At 36.3% G+C, this 12,812-nt stretch overlaps 1 protein-coding gene across 1 annotated transcript in view; it reads left to right on the top strand.

The window, feature by feature from the left end:
* LOC150096700 (ELAV-like protein 2) overlaps positions 1 to 12,812 on the top strand; it is a 100,668-nt gene that overhangs the window by 51,172 nt on the left and 36,684 nt on the right. Inside the window, exon 4 of the mRNA XM_090408001.1 lies at positions 12,422 to 12,575. Within this exon, the coding sequence (XP_090264127.1) occupies positions 12,422 to 12,575 (154 nt within the window). The remainder of the gene's footprint in view (positions 1 to 12,421; positions 12,576 to 12,812) is intronic.

The raw sequence follows: 12,812 nt of genomic DNA on the forward strand, positions 1-12,812 counted from the left end.
TTGAAAACAATTGCCCCTGATAGTGAAACTGCTAAGAAAATAAAGTGTGGACGCACTAAATGTAACTATCTTATTAAAAATGCGTTGGCTGTAGATTCACGTAATGAAATCTCAAAAAAAAATAAAAAAATAAAAAAACTCCTTTGAAGAATGGACTCCTTTTGACAAAAGAAAAATTAAAACATTCATCAGCCACAGATTTTACTGTTGCTGAAGAGTTAATTTAGCAAAATCTGATAAAAATAATGAATAAATACTTCCAGTGTTTTTCTTGTGGGTGGGAACCCCTGTATATGTAAATAGCATAATAAATAACTGAAAATTTAATGTTACATTTTTTAAAACACTAAAATGAGACTAAAATTTATATGGTAAATTAATACACATGTGAAGTGCTAGAGTTACAATTGGGACTTCTGTTATGATGATTAACAACTGCAGCTCTTGGACTCGTAGATGACTACAGTGAGATGAGTTTTGACTTGTTCGTTTCATATTTGTAGTAGATGTGTTAATTTAGCGGTTTTACATTGAGTTCATCTATGATAAGATAATAATATCGTAAAATGTCTTAAATAGAGTGAAACGAAAGCAAATGAAAATTTAGTACTTTTTTTTTTTTTTTCAGATCTAGTACCTTTTTCCTGCGTAAGTTAGTACGAAATATTTTTGCTCGGTGGTCACCCTGACTATAGGGCTAAAGCAAAATTGACACGCTCAATTGTCATTTATAATGAACATGATTATACTTGACATATAATTGTGAGATGAGAGGTACGCAAAGCCAATGTTATCGCTGAATACTATTCAATGACGAAGTACCACTTACGCCTTTTTGACCACACTAATTTCCGCGTGATGAGTTTACTTCGGGACAAACGTTAGATTTTTAATCATCTAATTCTACATATTTAAGATTCGCATCGTTTTGCATTCAGTGAATGTTATGAATATAATTTTTTTTTAACGTGCAATTGTTTTTGGTGTTTATTTTTCAAACTAAACAGAAATAATTATTGAATACAGTTCAGTATATATCATTCACAAATTCCATTATTTTAGTAAAACAGATTTGACTTATTACTAAGAATTTTTTAAGAAGCAAATAGTGTAAGATTATAGATACTTAGTACCCAATAAGTTGACACCTTTTCTTGCTATCGGTCAATACAAATGAAAATCGGAAACTATCAATCGCAAAATTGCATTTCTAGATAAAAAAAAATACATTCATTCGCTTATTTTGATCTGTTTTTGTATTCCGTATTGGTTTCAAAGCGTAGTCTTTTTTTTTCTTCTTGAGTTTCAAGCTTAGCTAGTGGGAGGAAATCAAATTCATATCAGATGAGACTCGAAGGAAAAACTAACAATCATTAGGGGTGCAGGGAGTTATTAACCCAAGTAATTGAATTAAAAATCAATTGTGAGTGTACAAAGGTACTCAATTTATCGATATTATGACGGTTTAAATTACTATATCGACTCATAAGTTAGTATATCATCTTAGATCTGGATAGCTTTAAAACGGATATGAGAAGTGTAGGCTTATGTAAGACATCAAGAGAACATCCACTCTTTGCAACCTAAATTTTAGAGTTGTCTGCTTTGTGTTGCGCAAATTTGCATACAAAATCTTAACCAGTGTCTGCAGTTAAAGAACATAATTCACATCATAAACCACAATACTAGAACTCGCAACCGCGGATTGCACGCTCACTGAACTATGACAATGTCAGATTTTTGTTTTGCACAAATTTCTGCGCTCTTTCTTATTTAATGATAAAATAGCGATGACGTAAGAAGGAATTCCTAACATAGTTTAGCTACTTTTAATTCCATCACAGTATCTTAGACTACTCTAATTAGTTTTGCTCGAATGGTGGCATATTAACCACTTTAGAATAGCAGTGAAGGATAAACAGAGTATCTTACAAATGTTCATCATAATCATGATTTTTCCTATTTGATGTTCTTAGTGATTCCAATATATTCGTTTTGAACATTCCCATCGTTTGGTTAAGTTATTCGTACTGGTATGGAACTTCAACCTTGTTTATGAATGTTTGTTTCCCTCCGTCCGTCTCGGTCAAAGGTCTGCTCTACTGTAGGTGATGTACCGATTTCATACACTCCGATCGTCAGTGTCACTTACGGCACATTTCGTCATTATGGAGAATTTAATGACTTCGGTAGCCTAAGGTTAATGCTTGCGATGATACAACAAGCACAAACGTAGTTGCAGAAATGAGTTGGGGGAGGGAAGGAAATAGTTATTTCCAGTGGCGAATTGTAACCGACGCGTTTGTTCTCATGGACATTTTGACTTTAGTCAGCGATGCATTGAGATGTCGAGTGCGCATGCCCAGTGATAGTTTTCAATGAATGCAGAAAGACCGGGGGCAGCAGTAGTTTTGACGAATTGTATTATGAACTGATTTCAATCTGCTTCATTGAGACATCGGGAAAGAGTGAAAGAATAAATGAACGTCAATTTCAGACGTTTCCGAAGTCGCAGATCACCGATTAAAACGGGAAAACCAGAAATGAATGCATGGGGGGGAACGCACATTAATCCTCCCCCCCCTACTTCCCACCGAAGAACATTCCCGCATTCTAGGGCGTCGAAGTACATCTTTTCGGCGCTCGAGTTACGAAAGACAATGCCGTAACCATAGGGTGCAGGGAAGCAAGTTGTAACGGATGTCGTTAATTACTGGTTGCGCTGCGTCTCTTGTGTGCACAGCTCCGTATCGGATTGCTTGCCACCCCAAGTAGCAGAAAGTCACGGATGACACTGACATTACTATTCACCATCCTCCACAGCTCGCGCGTATTGTTAGAACCCGCTTCTAAGGCGACACGCCTGTGACGTTGCAGTCGAAAACGGGGGGGGGGTTGAGACAAGGAGGGCAAACACGTCTTTCATCTGGCCAAGATAACGTACTGAAACAAACGAATGAAGTTATCCGAAATGATTTCGCTCGCATGTTTTGAAAGGAGAGAAGGTACGTTATTCCACCCCCCTTCCAAATTTTTCTTAAAAACTTGCCCTACCTTTCGTAAATATCTAAGAATTTAATTGTTTTTCTTCCGTGTGTGAACTTTAACGTAATTCATTTTACGTTGGTGTTCCACTGCATACGTCTGTTTTAACGATAGCGTTCGTTTGCGCTATATTTTAGAAACTGAGGGCATCGAGAAAGTAATAGAATAATAAAAGGGAAATTGCTGACTAATAGTAACAGTGTTCATCATCGTTCGGCAATAAAAATACATCTTAATATGTAGTTTTTAAATTCTAAATATCATCCTAATGGAAACATTTCGTAATGAATAATAAAATTGTAAAACTATATGAATCCATTAGTTAACTTGCTGATGAAGTTACTTGAGTCAGTGGTTTGAATGATTATCTGAAAGATGCTTCAGCATGTTCTAAATAGAGTACAGAATTAATCCGGAATTTCTCTTGCTAGAATTTAAAGGTGCTGTAAAAGAGCTTGGTCTTCATTTAGGCGATCTAAAATGAATAGAAATGGAGAATATTAAAGATCCATCTTTATTTCATAGTCGAATAAATGAAAGTTTCGAAAAATTGACCAGAAAATTGGCAGCCCTCATGTCTTAAGTAGTGCAAGCTAAGGCAACCCCGATGCCATGCCTTAAATTGTGAAACTTTCAGTTATGTACATATTCGGCTGTGAAATCAGGATGGATAGCCCCTATTTCTAGACATTCGGTTATTTCCCCCCCCTTCAAATCGAGCATAAACGATCATGAAATCGGTATACAAGTACTTACTGTAAGTTTTTATTATTTTAGTTTTTTTTTTACTTTAAAATTGCATTGTTATACAAAATTCTATTCTAACTCTAAATGCCTGATGTCCTAAAAAAGGACTTTTCAATATCAACAATCTGATATAACCTTTCAGACAAAATGCTTGATATCTTTATAGTCCTTATAAGGACTGGCTTAAAGGGGCAAAGCAAGAATGATTTTCATCTTCTCCGTTATCTGTAGAGGACAGTGTAGAGATAAGGTGTTATTGAGCTATTAAAGCTCTAATAGTGGCAGGAGGGTAACGGCAATAGCCGAGCCTCAGTTAGAACTTCATTGGCTACAGCATTGCCATCCGTTACCCTCCAAAGGTATTAATCACCGCATCTCACGGTCGATTCCTTCATGCTTTATATCCGTTTCAATAAAATAATTTATAGGGTTAAACCTAAGAATAATATTAAGGTATATAAAATGTTTTGGACAAAAATAATTTAAATTACATCAAATATCTAAATCTTTATTTTTTTAAAGCAATATCTATTTGCTTTTCAGTTTATAATGGCGATCTTAATTCTAATGAATTTTTTGGAGGTATTTGCGTTTAACCCTGAGTAACTGCCGATTTTATATTCTACTGACATTGTTCCATGTGCTGAATTAATTTTGCAAAAAATTTATAAACGAAAGCAATTAAAATTCTTACAAGTAAGAAGTCCAGGCAGCATCATACATTCTTGATATACACTTGTTCACGCACAAAAATGGCAATAATAGTGTTTAATAAAATTTCCATAATCTGCAAGGGGTGTCCACTTGAGGGCGCCATTTTTTTCCGCGCTCGAGTTAACTCGATCGTAGCAGTTAAAGGGTTAATATATTGAGTAGAGACAATTGAATTATTACAATGAAAAACATGCGTATTATGTCGACATCTAAGAAAAGACATCGTATTTTAATAGTGTTGTAAGTGACCGAAAACTTAGGAAATTTGCATAAGTTATTTCGTAACCATACTAGTCCAATGATGTAAAATTTGTCGAAGTCTGCATCTTTGCCTTTTATTAGCTATTTAGGATATAATCTTCCTGTGCTTTTAAATAACAATTACATCGAACAGTCGACTTCTTAATTCTCAAGAATATAGTAGTTTGAAACGGCTATTGTGCTATCAAATTCCTTAACAAAAAAAAATGCACAGAATTTTATAATTATGCAATATTTCTTGTACTGAATACTTGCATATCTTCAGTTACCTTCATATGTAATAATGCACACCTTTATTTTGCCTACTTAATTTAAAATGGATATTTGAATATCGCAAAATTCAAGCGGTTTTTAATAAGTGGAATGCTTACATCAATCTTCTAAGTAATTTTTTAATTATCCATATAAATGTTAATTGCCTATATTAATCTCGTGATAATTAATGTTTTATGTGAGAGTTTTAATAAAACAATTGTAAAAATAGTTAAGTAGTGTCATACACCAAAATATAAAATATATACTGTATGAATGAATTGAAATCTATTTTGGGTTAGATTGGCGTACCAAATGTTAAATGTTATATTAATCAGTGAAACTCATTTAAGACCCTCAGACAATCCTAAAATAAGGGGCTATCACCTATACAGAAATGACAGACTACTCGACAGAGGCGGCGGCACTGCCGTCTTCATTAAAAACTACATTAAGCACCACTCTGTGAGCAATCCTTTAACCACTAACCTTGAGATCACAGGCGTGGAAGTAGTCACCAGCTCCACTGGCAAACTGAAAATCTATTCAGTTTACAACCCTCCCCAAAAATCTCTACTTCACTCTGACCTAAATGCCATCTTATATGTCAGATAGCCCACCGTTATTGCCGGGATCTGAATTCTGAGCACCCTGCGTGGAATTGCACAACCACAAACAAGAATGGTTGCATCCTTTCCAATTATTTAGGATCAAGCAACGCTGTTGTGGTAGGCCCCACCGAACCAACTCATCTCAATACGTTTGGCACTGCTGACATCCTGGATATAGCTATCCTGCAGGATATTAAACTTCAGTACAGTATCATATCTATGGATGAACTATCATCCGATCACAATCCAATTCTACTACAGCTGGGAAATCAAGAATACCTGTGTCCTCCTTCTCACTCCTACGTTGCAGGTGAAAGACTGTCAACCGCATTCAAGGATTATATTGGACCTGTTCCTCATATACGCACAAAATCTGCAGTTACAAATCTCGCACAACAAATTAATTCTGCTATAAAGGTAGCTTCCTCCTACAAATCTGCCCGCAAGCCAGATCGTTTGCCTGAAGACATCATGAACTTGATCAGAGACAAAAACAGAGCTAGGAAAAGATTCCGTAACACGCGTGCACCACAAGATAAAACAGCTCTAAACAGGATAAATGGGGCGGTTAGAGATGCAGTTAAAACTCGTAGAAACCAAGTTTGGGGTAAACAGTTATTCTCTATCTCTCCTACAGATCGCTCTATCTGGGGGTTACTGAGAAACATCAGAAATAAAAACAGTTCCCTCCCCCCATAATCTCAAACCAAGACTTAGTTCACACAGATGTAGATAAGGCAGAAGCCATACTAAAGACTCTAGAGGAGCAGTGCAAACCCTATTATAACAACTTAGATTTCAATCACTTGTACAAAATCCACAGACAGGTCAGACACGCTTTATCTCCCGGATACCAGTGCTGACCATATTGGACCCACATCACCTGTTGAATTATGATATTATTAAAAAACTTAAGAACAGTAAAGCTCCTGGACCAGATGGCATCTCAAACAGGGTGATCAAGCTGCTGCCTCGGAACGCTGTAGTGCACCTGACCAGCATAATAAATGCAATCTTAAGATTTCACTATTTTCATTCCACCTGGAAACTGGCTGATGTAACTCCTATTCATAAGCCAGGCAAAGACCCACACCTACCGCAAAATTATTGTCCAATCAGTCTTATCTCTAATCTGGGTAAGGTTGTGGAGAAGGTCATCCTCTCACGACTCCAAACCTCAGTAAATGACCTAAACATCCTCCCTAAAGAACAGTTTGGTTTTCGGCGACGCCATAGTACTACCCAGCAAATCCACAGATTTCTGGAATACATCATCACCAGCTATAACTGGCGTCAGTACACAGGAGCTGTTTTCCTAGACCTATCCAAAGCATTTGACAAAATCTGGCATTTTGGACTCCTACACAAACTTATCTCAGCCGGTACGTCACTAAAATGGCTCATCTAATCCATTCATATCTTCAGAATAGATCAATGCAAGTAAAAATCAACGGTTCTACATCGTCCCAGCTCCATATCTTTGCTGGAGTGCCACAGGGATCCCTACTGACTCCATTGCTGTTTTCTGTATACATGTCGGACATCCTGCACAATCCGATGTCTTCCATTTTGGCGTTGTATGCGGACGATACAGCAATATTAACCAGATCTCTCCGACCCCATTTCGTTACCAGCTTCAAGAAAACCTTCTAAAGCTGGAGGGGTTGGTTCTCCAAATGGAGATTGGAAATCAACCCCCAGAAAAGCTCAGCCGTTTTTTTTCTCAAAAAGGCCAATGTCTCCTGCAGGAGATGTGTAACTATTCAATACTAAAATTCCCTGGCAGACAGAAACAAATTACCTGGGTGTGATTCTCGACAAAAAGCTATCTTTCAACCAACACATCAAGTCTACGTGCGCAAAGGCATCTAAAGCCATAGCGCAGATCTACCCGCTAATTAACAGAAATAGCAAGTTCAGCAACAGAATCAAATTGCAGTTATACCAGATGACGATTCGTCCTATAATCACCTGTGCCTCTCCAGCCTGGAGCCACACCTCTAATACTAACATTATCAAAATACAGCGAGTGTAGAACAAGTGCTTGAGGATGATTCTGAACGCTCCGTGGTATGTTAGAAACAATCAACTTCATACAGATACAAATATTCCTTATATTTTCTCTTTTCTACAATCCTTAGCATCCAAGTTTTTCCTAAAGACGTCCACACATCCCAACGATTTGGTTCAGCAAGCTGCAGCATACGAAGCAACGGACATCTTCAAATATAGAAGACCAAAAGCTATATTAGCTTCCTTTAGCGATGCATAATCTCCATGCACATTCAGGGCGATCAAACTGCTCATAAATTTTACCCTCACTGTAACCACAACAGATAACGGGGAATATGAAAAGCATTTTGCTTCACCCCTAAAGACATAAATGTCAATTGTCAATTAGATTGGCGAATATATATGTAATTATTCTACAGCTGTATTTTAATGGCTTTAACATGAAAGAATTATTTCACAAAAGGAATAATCCAGTAATTCTGTTTTTGAATAAAGGAAAAATTGAATGTGAATCAAATACGACACATGTGACATAATTCCGTAATCAACTTTTTATTTATTTTTTACCTACACACATTTAATCTCTCCTTCTGGGCGTTCTAATTTATAATCCTATTGCGATACATTGAAACATTCAACTGGATAACAGGATGCGTGTTAATTTAAGCTGTAATATAAGAATTTTAGCAATTTATTGCGTGAAGTAAGCAACAGCTCTAGCTTTGCAATAGAGGAACTAGTTAAGGCGATTTATGCTGCATTCAATTGACTGCTCCAATCGCATTTCTCCTCTTCATTGAGGGAAGATATTCTCCGTATTGTATTCAAGAAATCGTCCATTTGTGCATATCGCTCGTTAATGCATTGATTTTGGTTCCTATGATTACTGCCGGACATTAAATGGAGGTTAAAAGGAAACTTAATGACACGTAGAATGCAGTACGTGTTTCACGTATTGATATACATAATCGCTATGAGAATTTTAGCACGTATAAGAACTGAATGGGATTCTACTTGGCTGTTTAGAAGGTCAAAATTTGCGTAGATTTTTTAATATAACCTGATCGTGCCAAAGGTCATAAATTTGGCCGTGAAAATTTAGTTGGTGTATTAATTTTGTAACCTTTAAGGTTAATTTCAGGACACGGTGAATCTGACGTGGACATTATATATGCAACATGTTACATGAGATTATTTGTACAGAGGGTGATGGAACTTCAACATTGCCTTTATCATATGTAAAGGATTAAGTAGGATTAAATTTCTTTTCCAGAAAATACTTTTATACATAGTTTTGACATCCATAGAGAGGTTTCACTCCGGACACAAGTACAATGAAATTCTCTGGTTCTAAATGCACAATAACACTTCAGCGGAGAATCTTCAATCTCTCGGTCGTTCATGACCTTACAGTTCTAAACTAAACTGTGCGAGTTGTCCTTTAGCAGTATTTTTTATAGCAAAAAATTGCAAGTCGATTAGCCCAGAAGAATGTAATTAACAACGTCGAATCACTAATGTACTAGCCACTATATGTATGCGTTAACTTTGCCCAAGCGAGATCAAGAATTAAGCTGAACACCGACAATAGGAGACATTGGCTTTTCTTTTTTTTCCCCCGCGCATTTCAGTCCTTAAATATTCCATTTTCTCTATCTTGGACGGTTATAATTTCTGGTTAGTAAAATTTAGCTCCCGTTTTTAGTTTAAATCGGACCCACAACACCACTTTAAAAATGCAAGTTAACAGATTTTTTTCATTAGTCACTACCCTGATCCAGGTTGACATTAAAGATAACCTATGACCTGTGTATATCTTATTCCATATAATGATCATGATCTTTGATACCGGAGAATGTTTTAGTAATACTTCAGTGCCTTACGTGAAATTTAAGTGCTTTTCAGTTACTTTGAGAACTGTTTTAAAACATCAGATCTGAAATTCCGTCCCTGAATTTGAGTGTCAAATATGTGATGCAAAGCAGACTTCAGAATACTGAGATTTTTTTCAGTAAAATGTTAATGTTATAATGAGATTTTTCCTGCAGTTTCAGTAATAAATCGAGAATCAATTGTATTCGGCAATTTATACGAAAAATTACTATAAACAAAACATTTCTTAAATGCAACTTCCTTCTCGTAGGAGCCTTCAATAAGCTCAATCTATAACTAAACAGAGCTGATCGACATCAATATGCCCGTGGAAACCCCCTCTGACCCTTCTAATTTTAATTATGGAGGATTGAAATATAGAAAAACTAGTTTGTTCCTCGTCTGCGCGTTGAATTCAGTTAAATGAATTTTATTCTTTCCTTGATTCTGTATCTACAAATTCCTATTGCTCGAGCATCAGTCATATTTGGCTTCTGCTTGAGCAGCTTTGTTTCCGAGCCGAAACTGATGAGGTGCACATCACGTGACTAGTCTGAAGCAAAAATATTAGTCAAGCATTTATGCAGTAATATACGAAATTGTAATTTAATCGTTAATTAAACGGCATTTTACTCCAAAGGTCAATTTCTGGTTACACCCTGCCTGTTCTACAATGTTTTCCTAAAAGCAATCCCAAACTACGTTTTTTTTTTTTTTTTTTCAGTTAGATGTGGTGCCTCGACACCAGTGCAACTAATCTTGAACAAATAGAAACTGAAAATTAATATATCCAACGTAGGAAAAAGAGACACAGTGCAGCAATAGTGAAAGGGAGGGAATTCAAAAAGGATCGTAATGTCACTTATGAGGGTGTGCTGAAAAGTTCTCGAATTTCTTCAAAACCTCTGTCTTATATATCCTAAAAGAAAAAGTTACTACAATCTGACGAACATGGGGATTAAAGGGTTTTAAGATATGTTCTTTCTTGTGGTTCTATCAGTTGCTTTAATATCACTTTTGTTCTAGGTCTTTATCAGAACTTTTAAGCCTCCCCCCCCCCAATCTCGCATCTGGCTGTGCGTTTAACTGCTATTTGTTTCAGATTACTTGATAGCACAATTTTATTCCTTATTTGGGTACTAAAAATAAGGGTTTGAAGTCTTCATATTCGTTACCAGTTTTCCAAATAGACCAACTAGGAACAAAAAGCTTTCAAACAGAAGGGATGCGAATTGCAGTCTTCTAGTGTGAGAGCTGCAGCCAAAAAACTCTTCTCGCAATAAATTCAACTGAAGGGTAAACTATCTTATCTTATGACATTGAAATATTTTGTTATGGAACTCTTCTGGGATGGTGTTGGCATCTTTCACTAAACGATCTCGATGAAGACAGTCTTGCTTCGCTGACATACTGTGTTTTCATAAACTGCGTGCTCGTATAGATCAGTTATCCGATACGTCGTCAGTAGTAATAATAGTGCATTCTAAGTTCACTTTGTATGGACATTTGTCATGAATATTCATTGGCATTTAGAAACCTTTTGCGGAACACAGTCAGCCAAGTGTCATTAGCTTTCATATTCTTAATTTAGTAGAATAAGATAGTTCTATGTCTGCTGAATATATTTTGTCAAAATTGCACGTTCTGTTATGTCGGAGGACATAAATTCGCTTCCGTATGAGATCCGATGACTTTTGCTGAAAAACTGTATAAAAGTTAGCCGTAAACGGGATTTGAGCCCAGCCCTTTTCGAAGAGTATCGTTGATGATGGCGGAACTACGAAGGCTCTTCCTATCCTGCATATTGCTTGACTAATAAAACGTGATTCTATATCGCAAATCGGTATATGGAGCACTATGACGGCTACATTCGTACATTTGTTCCTCACACGTACGTTATCGAATATCTCACTGAATTATGTTCTCAAGGAAAACTGAATTGTCACAACATATATTAGCAGCTTTTAGTTGTGAACATATTGCAGACATATTAAAATCAACCTATAAATACTGATTTGAATAGACACGAAAAAAACCCAAAGAGAGCGAGTTTTTTTTATTAATCTTCTATTGTTATAATACTTCCGAATATCTGTTATCACTTAGGATTGTCTTTTGATTCAGACCTATAATACCTAGGTAACATCGGCATCTTCAAAAAATCTAGATAAAACTGTATGGACTGTAATTTTATGCACCTGACAATCTTAATGAAAAGAGGATTTTTGTACTAAATGAAACTTACAGAATCTGAACAACTCGGGTATTATATCTTTGTCCAGAAATGTTGTATGTAACTAGTATATTGCAACTGAGGCTGAGCTTTGTCCAGAAATACTAGATAGATGTTGCAGCTTCAGTTACCTTTCCTCTAGATATACAGGATGATTTTTTTTACCGTCTGTCAGGAAACATCTGCTTTGAAAGTTGTCTATTGAATTACATGAGCTACTTTATGGAAGAGTTGAAAACATGTTTTAGGAATTAATAACTCGAGGTATCTTTTATACTAAACGTAAGGCGAATATCTAAGCCAAAGTGTCTCCTATGGAACAGTGTTAATGCAAGTATATGAAATATAAAAATGTAAACTTGAAGATGATGCAAATTTTGGTGATTCTTAACTATATCTAGTTTTTTCAGATTTTCGTCTGTTTTCTAATCACGTGATTAATCGGTTCCAACGAATTATTCGATTGTGTAGTTGATATAAAGGATAATTGAATCAATAGTAATGCGTGCTGTTGAACGTCGGTTTTCGGAATATTTCTCGTTCCGATAGCTGCGAGTTAATTATGTATATTTTCATTATTCTGTTACTTTCCCCTTAAGTCTAGAACAACTGTGTAAAATATCTCAGTTCATATACAATTGCATTTCCCTACACCTTCTGTTTCTCTTTTCAGGTGTCGTATGCCCGGCCAAGCAGTGAAGCCATCAAGGGAGCCAATCTATACGTCAGCGGTTTGCCCAAGTCCATGACCCAACAGGACCTCGAAGGTTTATTTTCGCCATTTGGTCGAATTATCACATCGCGCATCCTGTGTGACAACATCACCGGTGAGTATCTTTCATTTGCCATTCTCAGCTGCTTAAATGTTTTCCCCCTTTTTCACTCCCCCAAAACTGTGACCTCCTCTTACCATTTTTAAACGTCTGAATATCGAAGTGGGCCGGAATATTCGGTGAATGCCACCGGAAACTCGGTTCATTTGTAGGATGTCATGATTTTTGTAGAGCTAAACAAACGTTAAATACCAACCCTCCTCGTGAGAGCAAAGTTTTTTTTTGCTGACA

Source organism: Typopeltis vanoorti, chromosome 18 (genome assembly GCF_054136105.1).
Source record: "Typopeltis vanoorti isolate ZY-2024b chromosome 18, IOZ_Tvanoo_1.0, whole genome shotgun sequence".
Taxonomy (NCBI): domain Eukaryota; kingdom Metazoa; phylum Arthropoda; class Arachnida; order Uropygi; family Thelyphonidae; genus Typopeltis; species Typopeltis vanoorti.